At 41.0% G+C, this 23,680-nt stretch overlaps 1 protein-coding gene across 2 annotated transcripts in view; it reads right to left on the bottom strand.

Annotated features, from left to right (window-relative positions):
• The window catches only part of PRKCE (protein kinase C epsilon), a 285,523-nt gene extending 262,949 nt beyond the window's left edge, over positions 1-22,574 (bottom strand). For both annotated transcript variants that reach the window (XM_005483088.3, XM_005483089.3), the window contains exon 1: positions 22,227-22,574. In XM_005483088.3, the coding sequence (XP_005483145.1) occupies positions 22,227-22,574 (348 nt within the window). The remainder of the gene's footprint in view (positions 1-22,226) is intronic.
• Positions 22,575-23,680: the final 1,106 nt, after the last annotated feature.

Here is a 23,680-nt window from a genome sequence, read left to right as displayed (position 1 = left end):
AGCAACTGAAAAAAAGTTCTATTGGGCACTATGCTTATACATGTCCCTCACACAGGGCATAGTAGTGTCTCTCCAGGTATAAGATTGTCCAAGCCCTTTCTTTCTATTTCATCTCCAGTCTATGAATGAAGGTAAAAACTGGCTTATGATCAAAGATCTCTATTGATGGATGTGCACTGTTACTGCATGTAAGTGTCAGCCTCTACTATGGCACCTATGCCACACTCCCTTCTCCTAATCTACCTGAAATCCCACTGGATTTTTTGTTTATTAGGGCTTATCAGTTATATTTATTTGAATCCATTGCATTCACTGGTTTTTGGGGATCCACCTTCTTTAGAGGAAAAAATATTATCGATTTAGCACATCCTATAGATAAAAATAACACAGGTTTTACATAATTAGCAGCTGAAATAATTTTTTAGGGAATTTGAATTACAAAACTATTATTTATTCATTTTCTTGCTCAAACAATGGAATGTTGCTCAGTGATCTCTCTGTCACCGGCATGCTTTTAAAATTAAACACTAGAAATAAATTGCCTTAGGTTAAGTAAAATAATCCAGCAAATAAAACAAAAGCAAAAGCAAAAACAGAGCAATCTCGGCAACATATCCCGTTTTCATCCTTATCTAGCTCTAGCCAACACCCACTTCCACAAAGAACTAGGAGAAAAAAGTAGGCCCTGCCGTATGTCCCGGAGGTTAGCAAATCTGGGCTGTTAAACAGCAGGGACTGGTAAATTCTCCAAGTGCGGAGTCCTAAAAAAGACGCCTGCCAGATACTTCCCTCTCCTGCTCCAAAGAGATTCAATTCAATGCCTTCCCCAGCCTGCATCCCTGGCAGGAAGGCTGGATTTCTGCACGCATTTAACTGCAGTAATATTCAGTGTCTGCACAAAATTGTTTCACTCCAGCATGGCTGAGCATGGCATCATACCTGCTCTGCTCACAAACCACTTGTGCCCAGCTCTCAAACCTGCCAGCTCCCAGGTGTTCTTTCACTGCCTTTAAATTGAAGGCAGAGAGAGTGAGAGAGAGCACACAAAAGAAAGTGGAAAAAAAGAGTGAAAGCAAACATATACAAAAAGTGCATGCAGAGCCAGATTTTTTTTCACTGTGGATTTTCAAATATTCACCACTCAAAATTCAAACCAGATTTTCAAGAACTTATGCCCCAGTGGTTTCTATTGTGATACTTAATGATTTGATAGTTAAACAGATTTTAGCAATCTAATCAGTTATTTAGTTAAGGACTAATGAACTCCACTCAAAAAAAGCCCTCTTGCAACTTAAAATCACATTTCTTTGCACACAAAACATTTCAGCAAAAAGTCATGCTCTATATTTTGCAAGTCCTTGCTATTTATTTTAGAAAATATGAGAAAATCTATTATAGTTGGGGCTTTTTTTTCCACAATATGTCACTTTCCACACAGCTGTGAGAGGATGAATTGTGGCAGTGAAGTTCATGGTAAGGATGAGATTTTGAGTAGAGGAATTCCTGTTCACTGAAGGTCATGCGTCAGAAATACCCTTTTCAGTATATCAGGCTTTAAAAGGACAACACCTCACTTCCTGGTCTGAGCTGAATCTGCTGTGAATTTTCAAAATAACACTGATGTGTTTTTAGTGGTTCAATTTGCAATAGCTAAATCTGAAGTTTAAAACCCCCAAAGCCCAACAACAACAAAAACAAGGCTATCATCCTGTAGCTGGCTGCACTTAGTATGTCTGCTTGTGGTTTACTTGCAGAAAACTTCAATAACAGAGGAATTGCTTTATTTTAAGGAGCAGGGGGGAAAGTAATATTTTCCCAATATGATCTGTTCCTATTTATCTTCAGACACACTTCTGTGAGGAGGGAATATAAAGTACTTTTTAGTTATAGTTTAATTTATTTTATTTTCAAACCATTTCATTTTTGTGCTTGAACACAAAGCGCAGAAAACAAAACAAACTCAGAGAGAAAAGAGAGCTATGACTATATTTTCTCCACCCCTTGCCAAAAACACTACAAAGAATGGAAAAACAATGTCTCACTTAAAGCCCCAGAACTGGTTAATCAAAGCAGTTGATGATCACACACACCAGCTGGGAAAAAAATAGTTTTCTATCCATACTGTACTCATAACTGCTACCTCTGGCAGCCTCAGATGGAAAACAGGAACTGCCATGCTCCTGTCAGAGGTCTGCAGAGTGAGGAAATCTTCCACTAACCCCCACAAAAAGCACTGAGCCAAGGAGCAAGAAAACTCCTAGTGGGCAGCTACTGAGTGACCAGAGCAGCAAGGACCCAGCAGTGCCCTGAACCCCCTCAGCACCTCTTTGGCTCATATTTGGAAGCATCATCACCTGAGGATGAGGTGTCAGCTGGGGCTGGAGGTATCAGAAGAGCCTATACTATTTTGTAATTAAGGTAACAAGGCCTTGGAGTCAAAGATACAGTTATCTGTATAAGAAAATTTTATAAAATGGTGTGGAATATTATAAAATTTTATAAAAATGTTATAATATTCCACACCATTCAGTGTGGAATAAATTTGGTGTAACCTAACAACCTTTGAGTACATCTTATGAGCATACTTTTGTTGCCAGGTTATGGGATCACACTACACTGAGATTGGTTCTTAAGAGCCCAGTGGGCTGTGCATGGCCTGTGATGATAAGCTTCTCATGAGCATTCTGATAGTAATATCAAGGCTCATTTATCAGTGACACACACTTCTCTGGGGTAATATTGAGGTATTTCAGACATTACGTGGGTTTTTCTGCAATTATGATCCCCGTTTTTTTCTTCCTCCTCTTCCTGCTCAGGCATTATTACCTAGCAGGACCAGCAGCCCAGACAGCTCTGATTCACACTCTCCAGCAGAAAACAAAGGGATGGGGATCTGAGCTTCACCATCTTCATTTAAGAGAAGCACTCAGCTCCCACTCAGATCTCCAGATAATCACAGAGGTTTCAAAAACTCTCCAAACAAGAGTCCATGCTTGTGCTCCATACTGCCTTGCAGGAAATTTTCTCCCATGCAGGTCTTTCCCACCAGGCTTTCAACTGGCCTGTCTCACAGAGAGGGGTTTCACAGCCAACAGTGACCCAATCCAAACTAAACAACTGATCACTATTTAGTAGTCCTCTTCATGAGCTAAAACAGGAATAAGAGTCACAGACAGTGCACTTCTTCGCCCATCTTTTATTCCAAAGGTGCTATGGAAAAGGAGGATATTCACCTGGCTCTCTTAGTTCTTTCAAACCCAGTGCAGAGAAGGGGAGGAAGCAGGGGGAGGAGAGGGGAGAGGGACAAAAGGAGCATTTAGCTCTAACATTCAAAACCAGCACAAGGTACTTTTAAAGCTCTACAGGTATCTGGACTGCTCTTTTGAAGCTGAGTCAGCAGGTCAAAAATATCACACAGTTACTCAAACAAAACAGATCTTTCCCAGCTTTTGATCCATACAGGCCTGCTGCAGGAAAGGTGGTTTTATCTTCTGTTTCAAAATTAATTACTAATATTTGACAAATTTCTGCATGATCTGTGCAGTGAAGAGGAAGATTTTGTCAGGTCTTTTCTCAGTAGGCAGCCTAAAGCACATTTATTTTTACTCTGAGAACCAAGAGATTCAAAGCACAGTCTCCAAATGTTTCAGAGGAAGTCACCCTTATCAGTAGTCTTTAGGGAAGTCCTGCACACCACATACTTGGGATCAAGAAGGTGTCACGTGAAGTCTATAACCTAAAGGAGGTTAAATACGCAAGTACCAGCATAGCTCCCTTTTCAGCATTGCTTTGCAGTATTAAGATCATCCTTTAGGTAAGTGGAAAAACACTGGCTACAAAATACTATCTTATCCCACATGGTGATGTCATGATTATGTAATATTATCCTCCAAAGATTACTGTATATTAAAGAATATGCTGTATTGCCCAGGCTTTTCCCTTGCATAACTTCCTGGGTGATTTGCATCATTGAATAATGGGAAACAAGGCTCCCCAGGCTTGACAGGAGACTGCCTCTCCCTACAGAGGAGTAACTTTTCTTGCTCACTAAATTTGGGTTCATCTCCCTGTGGCCTCCCAGAAGACACCACGCACCAAGTGAAAAAAAATGTCCCAGCAAGCACCCCCCCAGCCCAAAGGATCACAGCTCAGGATCTGTACCCTAGATGTTTCCTGGGCACTGCTGGTCCTGGGGAAAGGAGGCACTGTTCCTCTGCAGCACAAGGAAGGCTCTGAAGCCTCGTGATTAATTAAGCGTGGTCAGCTTGACTCTCCTCAGGAGGAATGAGGAAACAGAGGTAGAAGAACCTGTTTGATGAAACTTTGAGCACTGAAGCCTGAGGCAGGAGCTTTGGTAGAATTAAACACTGTTTCTTTTTCCTCCTCTTTGCCTCCAATCTGTTTACAACTCATATACTGGCAGGGTCAATGAACACGCAAGGTCTATTCAAGACACAGAAAATAGAGTAAGAAACAAACCGTAGAAAAGATTTGATAAAATATAATCAATATCCCTTTGAATCAAGGTGGCCCAAGCCTTCTATACATGCATAAATTTAGAGTTTCAGAAAAAAAAAGAACCCAAACCAACTCTCATATCTGTCATACTGTTAAAAATGTCAGTATTATTTCAGATAAGAGTTTTATTTCTACATGCTGCAATAACCAGATGCAAAATTTTTAGCCATTTTCTACGCATAAGAGCAACAAATTATGAGAGGACTGAATCAGTCTGACTACTATATGTACATTTCTCAGTTCATGCTTAGGGCATACAGATTTCCTTGTATAACTTCTAAAATCTACTGTGAAGAAATAGTTTTCCCCTTAAGCATGACTAGCAGTGAAGTCTCATTATACCCACCCTTAGTTCAAATAATGCCAGCAATGACTGCAGTCATTGGTAGCACATTAACCTCATAGGGACAGTAAAGTATGCACCAGTGGGAGAGGAGGAATCTAGTCCAAACATCCTTTACAACCTCTCAATCTCCATGCACAACATGGTGTACTGAGATGCCCATACAACATGAAAGGCTCCAATGAAAGTCAAAAAAGCTAAATGTGAAGGGTTTTGCAATTCATGTGAAAGTGAAGAATTACACCAGTACATGCTTCTTTACCCAAAGGTCTTGATTGCGTATTCAATACATTCATCAAATTGATATCCACTTAGGAATCTACTGATGAAAAGTACTACAAAAATTTGGTGTTATTCTACTCTACATAAGGGATAAAACATGTAAAAATGCTCCTAAGCATGACAGTAACATTGAAGAAGGAGCTTCCTTTTGTCAGTAAGCATCTGGTATCTTGCTTCATCCTCTTGATGCTTCATTTTCATATCAGAGTTCTAATTAGTACAGCAGACAAACAATGAAAATGTGAAAGTGATACAGTCCCTGCAGATGAAGTGCTGTGCATGTCTGTGTACATACAGAGCACTGATGATAGGTGCTGCAAGCAATATGGGCAGTCAAAAAAAGCTGACAGCAGTAACCTAATTTTACTTCAGAGGGTAGATCTAATCTTAGGACCTGATCCTGTCAGGAACCCAGAGCCATAAACTTACTGGAAATCAGGCAAGCTCAGCATTTCACTGAAGACACTCAGCACCTCACAGGTTCAAATCCATACTTTTTGAAAGTCACTTCCTATTTCTCCTTTGTTTACCCTGGCTTATCCTGAACAGTGAGGTTTTCCGACATAGAGATAACTTTGGAAATGATTACTCTCATCTTCTTTGATGATTTCAAAAGGCAGGAAAGAATCTCTCCCCTTTCTGAGGGCCACCCAGCTGAAGCAAAGAACATTATTTTTTTCAGGCATGTTAATAGGAGCCAGTAATAACGCAACTGAGTTTCCTTGGCCTTGAAATACCTGACCGAATTTGCTTTTGTTCTTTCTCAGTAACATATTTTGTTCCTGTATCTGCTGTCACACAATTATGTTTCCAACAACCCTAAATGGAGGCTGCCCAACAACTTCCAACCAACTTAACCTCTTCCTATGACACACATTCACTCCCTTAATGTGTTTTAGCCATTATTCCTGTCTCACAAGTGGATGGTGCCACTGGGAAACACAGTGTAACAAAGTAGGTCTTCAAATTAAGCTTTCCAATGATTAAATATGTTAACTGTAACTAAAGCTGCTTCCAGTCTCAGTTTCTCCAGGGGAAAAAAGGGAACAAGTGAATACACAAGTGTTAGAGAATGGTATCTTCTTTACTAGATTCCTAACTGGAAAAAAACCCACTAAATGAGTTGGACATATACACCCAAATAAATAAAGATAAATTATTTCATCCTTTGCACCTCCATTTATGCCAGTTATTCTGAGCCAAAACCTTCTTTTTTATTATTCCAGCTAGGAGATTTGGCAAATGCAGCCTGTCACCACAATTCTTTAATTCTTCTAAGAGCAGAAGTGAGGCACTTCTCAACTGAGGAGCTGCTAACAGCAACCAATGAATCAGGGATTACAAGTACCACTGGGAGAAAAGGGACAAGAGGGAAGTGGAACTGGAAAAGTAGTATCCCTTAGAATAACAGGGTTAAAAGGAAAGAAGACTGAGCCTGTGCGTTTGAAAATGCAAGCCCTGGGACATGAGCTCTGAGCTTCAGAGCAGATGCATTTTGAGACACGAAGGAATCACCTAGCTGAGTCCTTTGATTACAGCTCTTACCAGAAATCCAGTTTGTAGGCAGGGACACTTCCAGGATGGCTGGGTACCCCTCCCATATGCTCACTTTTGTGCTGTGCTGCAGCCTTGAGATGAACATCTAACATAATAGATTCATATTTTAAGAAGTGAGGACACAAACATTAACTTCATACTGAAGTGGCGATGACTGATAGGGACCACTGATATTGTACAGTGGACCTGCGAACAATATTAATAAACAATTTTGTATTCATCTAGTATTCATTCAATCCCAGGATGTACTCAAAACATTCTGTCATTGCAAAGTTTATCCTTAACCAACATTACTTATCCAGGAAGGTAAACCTGGATTCTCACCAGGAGAATTTGAAGAGAAATTGTTGTATTTAGGCACCATATCTTTTCATATTTGCCTAAAGAAAGAAAATCATAGCTTCTCTGAGGTAAAAGGTGTTCCAGTATTATAAGCTTCCACTATGAAATAAAGCATTAACATACTCCCTTAAGCTGCTATTCTAATTGATTTTCATGAGCCACATACATTTGAAAGATGAAGCAAATCCATCAGAATATTTTAAGGGCACTGGTTTCTTCCTGTAAATCACTGAGCAGTGTACTGCAAAGTAAATATTACATTCTGGATAGCCATATAGATGTCTATAAGTTGTAAGTAAAAGTACATTCTCTTAACCTGATGAAAACTGTAAGTAACTGAAGCCTTAAATTCAACACCTTTGCACGCCAATGCCTTCAGTTTCATGTAATATCACATAATTGATATTCCCATCACTCACTACTTTTAGGATGATGGACCTTAGCAATTCACCTTTCAACACATTTTTTGTAGCATCTGCACAGTACCTTTTGGATGAAAGAAACATAAGTAAAAAGCTTTACTACACTTACAACTCTAGATGTGCAATTTATACTGATCAGGAAGGGCAATACTATACACAATATCAGGAAACCAAAGAGAAAGCTCCTTCTTCACTGTGAAAGGATGGTAATGGGTATGTTGCGCCCTTCTCCCACTTTGTTTGAGCTCCAAACACACTAAATAATGAATAATTTTGCAAACCAACGAGCAGCTAAATAAAAACCCCTTTATAATTTCTCCCTTATAATCTCTCTTTCTAAAATTCATGAAGCCCCAGTTGCTGTAATCTGCTCCAAATTTTTCCCAACTGGGGTCAGTCCTGAAGCACAACATGTTAACCCCAAGCCATGTCAGCACATCCGGTGTAGTGAATATGTGGCTTTTTCCAAACCAGGGACAGCCTTGTGTAAACCACAGGCTAGCAGTCTGCCAGGCAGGCAACACCAGTATAATCTCTCTGCATCTGTTTTATAAACACACTCAGGTGTTGGGCTATCAGGCTTTGCTGCAGTGCACAGCTGCTCCACAGCACACACCAGCTGTACTTACTCCCTCTTCACACCACTCCAGCTGGAGGATCCTAAGCATTTCCACTCTTAGAGACAAGACCCTAAAAATGTAAAATTAAATGTTCTGTTTCATTCAAATGATTGACTCAAATGGAAGTCCCCTTTCCTCCAAATTTAGTGCACGAACAATCAAACACAAAAACTTTGACTTTACATTTTGTCTTCTACCATATTAACTGCAGTTTGGGGTTATAAGAATGTACAAAATTAAAAGTTAGGACGGCAACTTTCAAAGTTTCAAACTTTTCAAAACAACCTGTTCTATATTTCAGAGGGATTTACACATCCAGCTCTTCCAGCCTTTTGACAGCTTATACATATTCATACACAGGTAGGCTCAATACCAGGGACTTTCTGAGTACATGCACATGGGATAACCCTCAGTGCCGATTTTTTTTCACTGAAACAGTAAAGCTGGTGCTGTCCCCAGCTAGCCACCCAGAGGAGTAGCTCAGCTTCCAACTACTGTCTCTGCTTTGACAGTCTAGAAGCCTGGTTTTATAGATCCACACCTCTAGAGAAAAAGCAACAGCGTCAAGAAGGCAGCAAAACAGAGGCCATGCATTTCTGTTTGTTTACTACAAGGAAGAAAGCATCCTCATAATAAAGTGGTTGGAGAATTGAAACAGAAAAAAACCCCCTTCCAATCAAACCATAAATCCATTAGCCTACAAAAGGTAAGCTACAAGAAGGAAATAGAAATGTAATGGTGAAAATCCTTCTTTTACAAAAGTAAAAGAAGAGATTGACAGATGAAGGAGAAGCTTTAGAACCGAAAGAGGTATCTCTAGAGGGTATCAGGCAGAAACCTTATTTCACTAGTCTAGATCTCAGACCCTGTCTCCCCACTGTAAAAATGAAACTGATACTTCCACAGCAAAATTGTCAGATTAAAACCACAATGCTTGTGCCATACTTCTGGGCAACATGGAGAAATCTTCATCCATTACACCTACTCTAGGGAATGCTGTGAAGATGACTATACTCAAGATTCTCCAGACTCAGATTATTTTGCTAATGAGCTTCATTACAACCTGAGACAGACAGATCTACATATCAGACAAAGGCCTCTTCTGGAACCATTGATATAAAAGGCTGGCTTATTCATTTTATAAGAAGATTTTTATACCTGGATTATGAGTGAATGTTTGTCCCATCATTTCTACTACTGACATGCTCATTTGTTTGAAGGAATTATGTGAATGGAAATAAAGGCAATAATTACAGAAGAAAAAGGTGATAACATGCTATATCACAAGCAGATGCAGGACAACTAAGTATGCAAAAACCTGTATGACCAGTTCACAGCATGCAAGATTATAATGAAGTTATTACACATTATCTCACAGCTCACGCAAAATTCAGAAAATAATGTAATCAGGATCAGAAATTGGTTGTGTATTGTAAAAATTAATTCACCAACCCCACCTGTTACCAAAAACACTAAGGAAAAGCAAGCAGTACTGATGATGTCTATTTTTTTGTTGATCTGTTTTGATATTTTGAAACTTCTAGTTAAATAAAGCCTGCTGCAAAAAAGATCTCCCTTATTTGTACGAACTGCTCAACAAAGTGGCTTCACTTTGTTGACCATCTGTCATATTTACATGTTCCTTGGTCTGGCACACAAGCTTCAGCCTCTTTGTCTGCGGACTCATGTGAATAAAAACACTCTCCCTTAACTCCTCAGTTAGACAGCTATTGCTTCCCCAAGGGCCATTAGATACATTTTTTAAAAGTTACCATAACACATAATTTATTTCTTTCGCATACTTCTCTCCTGTAAAGTATAGGTTTTTATTTTGCTGCACATTTTCCATGGCTTTTGCAAGCCACATCTAGCTTGATACACAGGTTGTTGCACTCCAAAAGTGTGATTGTTTTTCTTATTTTACATCATAAACTTCTGAAGGAAGAAACTGTGAACTTTCTGTTTCTGCACAACCTCATGTTATCAAAGAGAAACCAATAACTCCTACACTCAAAACTGCCACGCTGCCAGCATGTACACATCCATGCTCTGACAAGGTCTCAGCACTTCACTGCTGTCTCCCTGGGATAGCACCAGCATCAAGCACATTTTCATAGCTGCATAAAATGTCTCCAAGACTTCACATTTTTTGCATCGCAAAGTTCACTAACCGTGCATAAATCTCACAATGGAGGAGTTCTGCAGAGCAGCACACTGCTGCTGGGAAGCAGATTTTCCTTGCGAGTCTACAAAGAGGGTGCAGGGCTGATTCACAGTTGCTGGAAGAGCTGCAAACTTTTTGGCAATTCTACAAAACATTTGGCCTGTAATTTGTCTTACTGATCACTGCCACAATTATGTCCAGGTCCCACAGAAGAGAAGCCCATATAGTACAGCAAGGAGACTGCTGCAGGGAGAAAAGGCTTCACCAGAGGTGCCCCCACTTCTCACTCTGCCTCCCTTCCTTTTCAGTCAAATGTTCGTTTTTAACCTCAGTGTTCCAGGAACAGCCTGAAGGACAAAATTGCATTTTCACACTTCACATTTGATTTTAAACCTGATTTTTAAAAAGTATAAACTTTAGAATACACTAAGGGTTTTGAAAGCTTTATGGTATTAATAACACTGTTACAGCAAAACAGTTCTTTGCTGGAAAGCCCACACATTTTAAACTAAATGTAACATGTTTGTTACATGATTGTCATTTTGATGTCCAGAGTACATTCAAACAAGGCTAGAGATCAGTTTCATTTAATTTGTTCAAATATCCAGTGATTTACTAGAGATTTTTTAATGAAGTGTCAGCCAAAACAAAAACAAAAATGTTAAGGTTTTGGGGTTTTTTTTTAGTTTAAAAACACCCTGAACAAAACCACTTCCAAAACAACACATATTACCAAACTGAAGAGAAGGCTTGATGGTCAGAACTGACACTTCTGACCAAACAGGTTTACAAGCAGTTCACAATGTACTCACAAACGCATTTGCACACAGTTTAGAAGCTGTGTTGAATGGGCTTTTTACTCAGAGGGTGGTTGGGCATTGGAACAGGCTCCCAGAGTGGTCACAGCACCAAGGCTCTGGGGTACATGGTGATTCTTGGGTGACCTGTGCAGGGCCAGGAGCTGAACTCAGTTATCCTGATGGGTCCCTTCCAACTCAGCAGATTCTGTGATTCTATGACAACACATACAGCCACTCAGGAAAAGACAGCTAGATAACACTTTCAAAAGGCTGCTGAATCAGGAGCCTAAATTCTTCATGTAATTTCCACATTGCTGAAAAACTTGCAGTAGATCTCAATTTGGAGAAATACATAAAGTTCAATATTGAACACAGAAGGAATTCAGTTGAGGGTGATGTAACTAGCTGGGAGCACAGAGGAATCAGTATGTATGCAACTAAATGACACACATACTCTCAATAGTTTCAGCAACAGAAAACACCACTTAAAGAGCTACCCATTAAAATCAATATAGGAACATCAACTTTGAGTCTGTGTGCAAGACAATTTACCTCTGTCTGTCCTCCAGTCATTAATGCACAGCACTCACTACAAACTTCCAATTTTTGTGTTTGTTTAAGACATATTGATTTTGCTTACTCACACATCTACTTATCAACAAAACCAACACAACAAAGTTTGTGGGGTTTTTGCACTGTTCTGGACTGTGATGAACATAGGTCAATTGCTCCTCAACTATTTTTATTACCATATTACTATAGTAAAGTGAATACCCTTCAAAAGAGAATCATAACCCCACATTTCTGCTAAATGATATATCCTAGAAGGTAACATTATCCCCAAGGCCTCTTGCAACTAATGGACAAAGCAGAGAGGAATGAGCATGGACTGGCAAGAAAAGAGCACCTAAAGAGATTACAGGAGCTCGTCTAGGTCATAGTGTCTGAGCTGCTCCTCAGAATTGTTCAAAGTAAGTTTAGCTGAACTTGAATTTTAAAACCTTTCACATTATAAAACCTTTACATTATAAAAATGTATATGCAAAGTTACCTCCCAAATACAACTACTAAACTAATATTGGTTTTTAAAGTTATATGCAGATATAGATATATAACTTATAGTTATGTAATGTATCTATATATCTACCAATTATAAATACACACACACATATATTAAAAGTATTGCCAAAGGGTTGTCAGAAAGAAGCTCAAGGTTCTGCTTTTTAGGTGAAAAGCCCAGACACTTGCTTCTGATTCAATGGACAACACTTCTAAAAAACAGGCATGAGGTGTTAATAAAATTCTTCTTTGTTCTTTCTTCCTTTCAGAGGCTTGGCATGGCTCTGAGAAATTGCTAGCAGGATGAGTAAAGGGGCGAGATAAAACTTTACATAGCCTATCTCAGCCCAGTGACATTAGTACATACTATTACCCCTATATAACATATCCAAATTTCATTATTGTACTCTTAGTGGTCTAACCCACCTATCACTACAGAAAAAAGCTCTAATGTAGTAATACTATACCAGCTTTCATTGAATTATACAGAAAAATCCTGTAGTTCTCTCAAACTGGGCAGTAGAAACATTCTTGAAGCTGTATGGGACACTAAGAAACAATTACAAGTTTGGGAATCATGGACTAGATCATGTGGGCTGTCCATCTAACCACATCAACTTCTTGAAGAGAAACACCACATTTTGCAAAGCATCAGGAACTCCAAATATCCCTAGCAAAATTTCCACTATTGCCTCTCCCCTTGATATTTTGAGTTAGGGACACCAAGCAAAGCTGAGCTGATAGGCTGCTTCTCAACTATCATTGCAGCCTTTCACACTGGTAAGTGTTTTCCTAATATTTCTCTTGGCTTCCCCAGTCTGCCTTCTTGACTTGTGCTTGGACTGGAATTTTTTGAAGACAAAAACCACCATTTCACATTAAATTAATAAAAAAAAAAATACCAAACACTCATAGGTATTTTCTGTGATTAGGAGTCCCTGAAAATCCGAACAGTCAGTGCCAACTAAAATTTTTTAATAGTGTTCCCACTGCTTGGGAGAGTCCAGTTTTCAGGGACAGATCATGTTCCTACAACATCCCACTGAGTCTGCTAAAACCTCAGCATTTTTGCCTGAAGTTCAAACCCACATATTACATTTATTCTTATATACTACATTTATTGCTACCTTGGTAGTATAACTAACTGGAAGCTCAGCGCATCTCTCCTGTCTGACTCAAACAGCCACTGCAACAGCCATGAGTATGATCAGTCCCTGCTGCTTGCTGAGCAGCACAGCGGGGCCGTGCTCTGGATGACAGCGGCTGGGCAAATGCCACAGAGCCTCAGACACTGGCATCCCTCTGATCCTACTGACACCAGGATCTTACTGGTCCACCAGAGTGACAAGAAAGGGGAAGGAGTTGGACAGCTGGGAATAACGGCAGTATGGATATAAGGGAAGTAATGACATGGAAAATGAAGGAAAAGTTACAGCAGCTGGGACTTGAGGGCAAGGTGATAGTAGTGGATTAAGGAGAAAAGTGGGCCAAGAGGTCAAAGGTTCAAGAGGTGCCAAGGCACTATGGGGTCACAAGGAAGGAAAAGACAATGAAACTCAGAGGGAAAGAAAAGCAAAAAGATTCCTCAGTAACTCCAAAAGGAACCATGTGAGAGGGAAAACATAGTGGATGCAGCATGAATGACTTTAAGCCTTTCCTTTTCCAATACATTCTCAGACATCACTTTCTAAGGCCACAGATCAATCTCACCTTGAAATAAAGGGAAGTTGACAGATGCCAGAAAGACTTATGCAATGAGTAAATATGGTCTCAGCAAGAAAACTGTGCTTGGAATAGATCTCTGTAGAGATCTATAGCAGGGCATTTCATTCACGCAGCCAGCTAGCACTGCCAACATCAAACCCTTATGCACTATTCTTGACCATCCTAGAGCCAGAACAGATAAAGAAAGACAGAGAATTGGCAGCATAAAGACAGAACAGCTGATAAAGAGGAAACTGAAGGAAAACAGGGAAGGGCACTATAGTCTTGCTGGCTTTTAACCTGTGAAACAAAGCAAAGCAACTCCAGCAATTTCCTCATCACCTATGCAGAAGATGCATCAGTCTTCCTTCATCTTTCTACCGCTTATATCTGCATCATTACTATCACATCACTCTCTAAATATATTTACAAATATTAACATTGTCAAAGCTGTGTATCTTTTAATGACATAAAAAATGCCAATGTACTGAAGAATGGCGAGTTCTAAATGCATAAGAAATCCCGGTCCCCCATAATAAGAGGCCTGTAACTTATTTATACTCTCAAATACCGAAAGACACTAAGCTGGAAACATTAAGTAGTACATTTCCCTAGTCTTATGTATCTTCACAGAGATACCAAGGGGGCTTGCTGTTCAAACAATGCAGACATGAAATTTATTTAGTAATATCTAGCCATTATTCATGCTTTTTTGTTCCTGCCTGTGATGAAATTGCCCAGCAGGACACCAGAAACAAGCAAAATGATTCTATTGTCTGGAACAATCAAATCAGCTCAAGTTAGCCGATATAAGGCAGAAATGGCTGCCTGCAAGCCTCCGATGGAATCAAACTTTGCTTTTTTTAATTTCAAAAGCTATGGTCTGACATTATTTCTGTTCCTCAACAATTCAAGCCCTAAAGAGTTCAGAGGGAAAAAAAACCTCTTAGAACTGCGTAGCATTTCTCTAACACTGCTGCCAATAAAACAAACATTCAAACTCCTGTTACATTTAATGGGAACATGCCAATATCTCTAGGTTTCTTAGCTGTGCTATTCAGAAATACGTGAAATCCTGGCTTCTGTAACTTCTGTTAAATTACAGCAATTATACTTCAATATCATTGACATTTTTAACTCTTGGAGGAATGCAAGTGAGAGGACACTCAGAAATCAACTTTACTAGCAATTCAAGCTACTGGTAGAATAATGATCAGAGTAGATAAGAATTCTGCAGATGTTCTTGCACCATATTCATTTGCATTTTCTTTACTAAAATGTAGTGCAAAGTACATAACTGCCATGAAAGTTACCCAATCTCTAGAATGGCTTATTAGCTTTACAGTTGCAGTTTCATATTAATATTACTGAATATACTTTTTACATTGTCTAGTGATTGCCTGCCAAACAGGAAAGTACTCACAAACACAAGATGAAAACTTTTCGTCACCCTTCTGTAGTTACCACCTTCCCCCTAAATGGCTGAAACCCCTGTAACTTCTACAATTTGCATGACACAAAATACCCCATTCTTCAGGCCTTGCTCTGGCCAGCTTAGCAAAAACCTGGCAGCAAAAACCTCCCCAGCCCAAACTGTCAGTTTTACAAGCTGCCTATGGACTTCTGATCTTATTCCATATCCAAATACTTCCAGCCTTACCTTTCCATGTGGATGGAGGAAAAGTCTCTTCTCAGTCCTCTCTTACCACAAATATCCCATTACTTGCATGCTCTATTGTTGCCAAACCCTCTCTTACCATGAACTGCAGATGTCTTTCTCTTACAAGATAATAGTTGGGGTGGGGGAAAGGAGATTAAGATAGTATTGGGTAAAGCATAATTCAACCAGCCAATTCCAAGCCAAAAAGCTCCTGTCTTCAATGTTTTAAAACTGTATTCACAGTCTCCCTTCAAAACCCAAAAACCACCAAAAAGTTCATTTAAATGAAAGTTAGTTACAGAGTGAAAACAAATCACATTTAGTTGCCAAGTTCTACAATTCCAACTTAAATCAAATCCTCATTTTGGCAATATTTAAAGAATTCTGGACATGGAAGACAGAAATTCAGTTTGATGCTAGAGAGCAGAAACCAGACTTACATATGCAAGATTTACAGAAGAGGAATAAATCAGTAAGAAAAAGAAAAAAAAAAAAAAAAGCCAAGTAAAGGACGTTGTTAACGGTTATTTATTCTTGGTTTTCCTTTGGAGCACAGGACCCTATTGAGGGAATAATTTAAACTGGCCTGGATGATGTCCAGTGAACCCAGCAGGATCAGCAGTTTACTTAGACCCATGAAATTCTGCACAGTATCTATGGAACCACCCAAGCTGGAATAATGACACGCACTGTATTAAAACTGGTACAAGAAGGACATGCAGGAACTGTTTTCACTCCACTTGGACATTTCGTAAAAGTCTAGATTTGAACTAGTACCTATGAACTGGACTCTGCTACTGTAACTCTTTTCTAACAAATACTTTCTACAGAGTTCAGTGCAGTTATTTTCACTATGTGGAACTTTGTATCAGTATTTTGTATTAGCAACAATAAGATGAGATTCTGATCCGTGGTGAGATCAACTCCTGTCCTACAGATATGATAATTCAATGTTAAGTGAAATGCACGCTCCACTACACACTTTTTATGCCCTGAGCAATATTTTTTCACATCTGAAGTGAGGCTTCAAAAGCTACATGCTCAGCAAAGCAGGCCAAAAACCCCCAAAGTGGGTCAGTGATCACCATACGGCCTCCAACCAGCCGATTTGCCTATGCCAGCTCGCCTTGTCCCCCCCCACACGTGCAGCTTTCTGCTGCTGCCAAAAGGGCAGCCGGAGTACGCGCTGCGGCAGCAGCCACTCATTACCCTCCTCCAGGTTTCTCCCCATGCCTCATCTCTTCCTCTCCCCACTTTGCCCTTTCTCTCTCCCTGCAGTAACAACAGCAGAGGCAGCATTTTCCCCCTCTGTTGCTTCTCAGCAGACTGGGAAGCACTGCAGGTAAGCAGAAGCTGGTAGAGAGAACATTTCTAGCAGGGAGTAGGAGTAGATTTATGCAGCTGTAGAAAGGGATTGATACAAGACAGTGGGTGAGCTGTGTGTGACTGTACCACATCCCTGGCAGAGAGGGAAAAGAGAAGGAACAGGAGGGAGACAGACTGCGGGAGAAGGCAAAGGAAGACCCTTATCTGTACAAAGTTCTCTCCAAAATCTCTCAGCTCCTCTTGACAATCACTTACCCTCAGAATGAGAGAGTCCCTTCGAAACCCTGCTGAGCCCCGTAGCTCTCAGCCTTGCGCCACAAGCCTGACAGATCTTGCTCCATAACCTCCTTGTCATGCAGAAACCTCTCAAACAGGATCCCAGCAATTTCCCTTCCATCTCAACAAATATGATTCCGATAACAGCTTTTCAGCAGCCCAAGAACCACAGTTTAGCTGAGATCTGAAGTTTTTGCAAGTGAAATCCTGGGCCTTTCAACACCACCAGCACTAATAAATTCAGTCAGCAGATGAAAATAAAAATGAAAATATGCTACAGTCACTTTCTGCCAGCCCAGTGCCAGCCCTCAGCAGTGCACGGCACAAGCAGAGGTGAACGCACAGGGTGACCTGTGCTACAATTATGACAATTCCATTCTCTGTCTGCCAGCTACACCAGATCACCTGCTGGCAGAAAGGAGTTCCCATTCCAACAACAGAAATGGCATTAAAGAAGGGAAAAAAAAAAAGCACCTAAGTCATCTTTCTATTTCATTCAGATTAGAGGCACTGGAAAAAGACAGTTCTACTTCTCACATTCATGGACAGCTCACAGGACCAAGGACTCTCAAGAGCTTTATTTCCTCCCCTGCTGCTGCCTTTCGGGTGACATTCAGAGCTCAGATAACCTAGGTGTTTAACTGTATAGACTGCAACTTCTTCCCCATGCCATTTCCTATAATTCATCATCCACTTGCTACTGAGATATTAGATTAATTCATATTAAACTTGCTTTATACAATGGTGGCACAGTTGCACAACTAACTTCACATTGGCAAAACAGAAATATGAAAGTATGCTTTTAAAAAAGTATAATGTTTTAAATTTAGATCTGAAGAAGCTGCACTGAAAGAAGAAAAATACTATGGAAGATATTTTAGCAAAGAAAATCTCACTACAATCTATGTTTTATTTTTTTTCCTGACAGCATAAGGGGTTTCTTTTAAGACAGCAGAAAATTAAATCTCTTTCATTAACCTAAATATAGCTGTAAATTATTTTCAGTGGAAATAGAGGCTTTTCTTGTTAAATGTTCTGATGTTCTCAATGATTTAGTGAGTTCTGCTACTCAGCCAGCAAAAGGATTTCTTAGGACAGCTCAATAGGTTTTCTCATGTACTGCCAAGCTAATGGCTAAGACCCTTAGATGGAGTCTTTGGCATAGGTCCAATCACGCTGATTTCATCTGTCATCAACTCTGGAAAGTGGACTTGAACTCAGAACCCATACTACCAATCATCCACACACATAAACATTGATCATGATAATTTGCAGGAGTGGAACCACAGGGCTAAATATCAATGGAATTTTCCTTCCTGATCTCAATTCCACTGATTAAAATGTAGCTTCAATGCCAACTCAAGTGAATCATTTACATATGCCACATGTAAGAAAGCTAGATAAAAACATATTTTATTATTACCTGAATTACCTAACTCAAAAAAATATAGCCAGAGCTGTCAAGTTGCTAGTTTGTTTTTCAATCAGAACTTGCAAGTTGTTTATTGTTCTGTATTTTTTGTTTTTCAAAGACTAAGTTCACCAGCATCCTCTTGAATACTCGGTGCCATTCTGTATGACATTTTCTGTGCTTACAAAAAGCCTGAAATGTCATCAATCCAAAGCTCTCTTTAAAACTGCAGCGTAACCATGACTAAAAAAATCTGCAAAACTGACACTTTTCCTGTGCTATGTCTGTATTGATGCACTACTGGAAAAGCTGCCATTTTTTTAATTGTCACTAGACTTATTTTAGAAACCTAAACAAGTGTTTTCTATTGATCTTACCAAAACCCCACAAAACTACGTATTTTGTTTAAAAGCTTTCATCCAGCAAACTCTGAATTACTGTTTCACGCCACAACTTTGAATAATTTATATATATATATATATATATATATATATTCAGGGAGTATATGTATTATAAGGTTAAATGCAACTGCTGAACACTCTGTAGATGAAAGGAACCAGGATTTTGCATATCTATCTGACTTGTATTAGTACAGTAGACATTATCATGATTTCAAGCTTTGTACTTGTTTATCATTAGTGTTTCCACTGTAACCATGGCATCCGTATACAGCACAGGCCTAAGAGTGAGGAAAAATATCCTGTATTTTCCTAAAAAATTCATCTGAGAAAAATATAAGGATTTGAACAATGGCAAAAGTCAATCAAATTTGGTGAGCTGGCTAAAATGTGAAACAGTTTCCTCTTAGGGGGAAAAACCCCAAAATCTTTTTTTTTTGTGAATCTTTTTTGCATTTTGGACTTCTGACAAGAACCTAGAAACCTAGAAACATAACCTTGACCCTAGTGCAGATATTATAAAACAAATTCTGAAATTTCCTTAAAAAAACCCCCATGCAGTACTATATGAGATCAAAAGCATTAAAGCTTAATATGTTTACAAGACCTTTACAAGACATTTTCTCAACCCTCTTTTAAGAGTGACTGTCCAGTCCTGCAATAATTGTTGCATCATGCTGAAGGTAAGGAGGGGCAGTAGTGTAATTGCTCCAATCACACTCAGCAAGTACTTGGTACCCAGTTCCAACTTTCAGGACTGCTTAAAGGGAAACCCTCAGAATGGCATAGAAAGACTTGATGGTCTTCAAGTGTGTTTCAAGTGGGTAGGCTGCATTTATTTGATATTTCAGGCAGTAAAGAAGAATAGGTTACTGTGATTGCTGGTTTTAATTTTCTTGTTACAGAGTTCAGAAAGAGTACTACAAAAATATCTGCCTTAAATGCCAAGAGTGAAATGAAGGAACTAGTCCTCTTATTAAACAGAAAAAACTGACTGTCTCATACCAATAGATCTTAGCCTAATGTTGGTTTAGGCCATGCGCATTTTCCTTGTAGTGTGAAACTCATTCACTTTGCAGACAACTTCTTTTTCAGGTTTTAATACAGACTCCAGACACTGAGGAAGATACCAATAAATCTATTTACTTCAGTATGGACTCTATAGAGATGTCACAGCCACAGGTCTCCTTGTAACTCAATGAAAAACGACCCAAAACCGGTGTGATTTTGTAAGAGCCAGTTCTTTGAAGTCCCTATATATAAATCCACTAATCACACTCAGTATTAGAATTACAGTGACACACTCAGTAAAAAGGAAGATTTTGGAAAGGGTGAAGCACAATCCTGTAAACACTTAACTCCACCCCTAACCGTGATACAGGGGGAGGTGTGTGCTTTGTCTTTGTGGTACATGAACACAATCCTAATGGTAAGGATTTACAGTACAAAACAAGGTAAGTGATGTTTCAGAAGCTGCATTATATTGAGCTGACCAGTTATGATCCACTGCCATGTCCTCAATCCTGTCACACAACAGACAACAAGCGTAGTCACTCCCTCATCTCCTCCCACCCACTGAATGCTGGACAGCAATGAATCCTGATGCAATAAAAGCCAGCATTTATCTGATTCAGCTATCTAGTTCCTCACAGATCCTGTTTACAATGGACCTCAACCTGTTAAATTCCACTATTTATCTAGGGAATCTGTTCAGACATTTGAGTTCACCTTAAATATCAGAGCCAGTATGCACCCCAGTCCCACCAAAATTCAAACTTGGCATCTGGAATCTGCAAGGTTCTTCCAGATTTGGTGACAAACTCACAACACGTACCATGCACAAAAGGAACATACAAAATTATTATTCTTTCACTAAAAACCTGTGCAGATATCCTCATCCCTCTCAAAGATGAAAGTCTCAAAGATGAAACCTCACTTGATTTCAGGAGAGTCCCAACTTGATTATCATTCAATACAGGTAAAAGACATCTGCAATACTGCTGCATTTGTCTTTTCCTGTTATAGCTATTTTTTCTCCTTCTATCACCCACTTTTACCATTTGAGCTTACTAATGTGTAGCTTTTATAGAGCACCAGAATAATCTAGACCCCGATTATCACAATGCAACACATAGGCAGCAAAAATGAAAAATATTTTAAAGTTGTAAAGATAAAAGTTTTAACAGCAAAGTTGATCAGCTCCTAATCAGCATAGAGTCTAATTCTTTCATGCCCTTTCATCATTTCCCCATCTCTATATAACTGCATTAAACAAAGAAGCCCCAAAGAATATATAAAACTCAGACCTATTAACCCTAGCTAATTTTTTTTGGTCCTGGGTTCTTTGTGTGTCTGCCAAAAAACTACTAGCCAGTATCCTTGACCATGAAAAATAAGTACATAGAAACATCAGCATATATAATTTCAGACGGCTGGTTGAGCAGGGCACACTGAAAATGAGATGACAGCTACTGTTGTTTTATCATACATCTCATTTAAAGGATGTCCACCATTTAACAGTTTAACTGCAGAAATGTGAAATGTGCATATTCACGTTTCCTGTTTCTTCATTGTTTGATCGGTTTCTCCCTGTTAAATCACACTACCTGAGGATGTCAGAGCAAGGATTTTCCAGCTTTTTTGTACTCCCACTGAGTCACGTTAGCCTCTGGGTCTTAAAGACACTGTGAAAGCTGCTAAGACACATTGTGTGTACAGACATGAGAATTTCTCTAGTTGGGCCCATATTCCACTAGGACCCTTTCATCAGTCTTGAGCATTTGAAGAAGCATTGCGTTAGATCTACGCAGAGAGGTGTCGATCATCTGAAGGAAGGAAGGAGGAGCATCAGTATTGATGCAGCAAGCTCTCAAGTGACAGGAACACCCTGAGGTGTCTCGCATCAGAGGTCAGGTCTGGATTTTTAAGGTTCATCATTGCCAGGCTAAACAAGAGTATTCATACTGAAATGATGAAACTCATCTAAGCACTGGATCTGTGTTTTGCAGTAATGTTTGGTATGGATGCATTTGGTTCAGGCTCTTCAGACTCAGTAAGACAACTAGATTTGTATTTATGTCACATAATTTCAGAAACTTGCGAGGTAACTACACACCTCGTACTTATATTCAGCATATTTTTCTTTCCTGCCTCGCCTGTAGATAACATGCATTAGTTATATAGTAACCATGACTATCTCAGTAAAACAAAGTGTGGAAATAATGCAAAGCCTTCAGAGTATTACCTGCCCTTGGTAACCCAGCTCTGCAAGACAGATGTTGCATCCAGAGCCATGCCACTGAAAATCACATGTACATGTATGTATCTACAGCGTGAACACTTACCCAGTCCTCGAAGTGACGGCTCCCGTTCTGCAGCAAGTCCTCAAACTGTATAGTGCAGTTAGCTACAAAATCGTCGTACCCGATGGGGGCATCATGGAAAACAGCCATCTCTATCTTCCTGCCATTACAAACGTCGGTGACAAATTCATCGTTCCAAGCAGGACTGTTGGTCTTTTGCTTGGTCGAGGTCTGCCCGATCCTGGAGTCATCCACATTGAGGGCGATGTAAGGGTCCAGCAAAAAGGTCTGTGGCCTGGGACCCACTGCATGCCTCAGAGACCACGCCGTGGGTTTCAGATTCACCGCCTCGCAGATCTTGATTTTCAGCAAGCCATTGAAAACCACCATGGCTGGATAGCTGCACTTTTCCCGGGATCAAACACTCGCTCAACGCACTCGCACCGAGAGGGAGGGAGGGAGGTCTCGCCAATAAATAGGAGGGCAGGTCTGGGAGGTGGGGGAGCAGGGTACGGTGCGGGTCTCTTCGCCTGGCTGCTGCTGTTACCTTTGATTATTTAGCCTTTGCTCTTGCGACACCCAGTGAATACATTTATTTTCTTGCCCGTGTTTCTAACGGAAGACAAGGGAGGGGGGCCGCCAGGGAGGGGGAGGCGGCCGCGGCTGCAGGAACCCCCGAATGCTATCAAAACCCGAGCATAATCAATCCGGGGGTAAGCAAGAGCCTTCTCCCTTCACCCTGACCATAATCCTGGATCAGTCCTCGCAGAGGAAGCAGAGCCGCGATCCCGGGCTCCCGCACACGCCAGTCCTGCCCGTGCTCCGCACAACAATACACACACACGCATACACACACACACGCACACACACGGATCAGAAACACCGGCCGACCCACCAGCCCTGCCTACTGCACAGCCTCCGCTCAGCAAACATCCACCCGGGGACCTTCCATCCGCGCCGCCGCCCGCAGCCGCCCGTCCTGCGCCGCCGCCGCCTCCTCCTGCTCCGCCGCCGCCAAGGCCGAGGACCCAGCGGAGCGACCCCCGCGCATGGGGGGCGCCGGCAGCGGAGCGGAGCGGCCCGCGCGGGTCTCGGCGGGCTCCGGCTGGGCGGCCGCCGCCCTGGCGATGGGCAGAGCCGCCGCCGCCGCCTCCCGCCCGCCTCCCGCCCGCCGGCCGCCCCCCGCCCGCCTCCCGCCCGCCGCCTCCCTCGGCCGCCGCCGGCCGCCTCCCTCCGCGCAGCCCCCGCCCGCTGCCGGTGCCGCTCCGCCGCTCGCTCCAGCGCAGGAAATGCGCAAAAGACGTCAGTGTGTGTGTGTGTGTGGGGCGAGCGAGCGGCGGCGGCAGCCCCGGCCGTGCGTGTGTGTCTCTGTGTGTGTTTGAGTGTAGAAAGTTTTGCCTGTTGGGGGAGCAGCGCGGCCGTCACCACTCGGGAGCCGCAGCGGGGGTTGCGCTCCCCGGGCTGGGCTTGCCGCTCCTCCACACCCGCCGGGCGGC

Source organism: Zonotrichia albicollis, chromosome 3 (genome assembly GCF_047830755.1).
Source record: "Zonotrichia albicollis isolate bZonAlb1 chromosome 3, bZonAlb1.hap1, whole genome shotgun sequence".
Classification (NCBI taxonomy): Eukaryota; Metazoa; Chordata; class Aves; order Passeriformes; family Passerellidae; genus Zonotrichia; species Zonotrichia albicollis.
The sequence above is the reverse complement of the archived record's forward strand: the minus strand, read 5'-3'. Positions and strand labels throughout refer to the sequence as shown.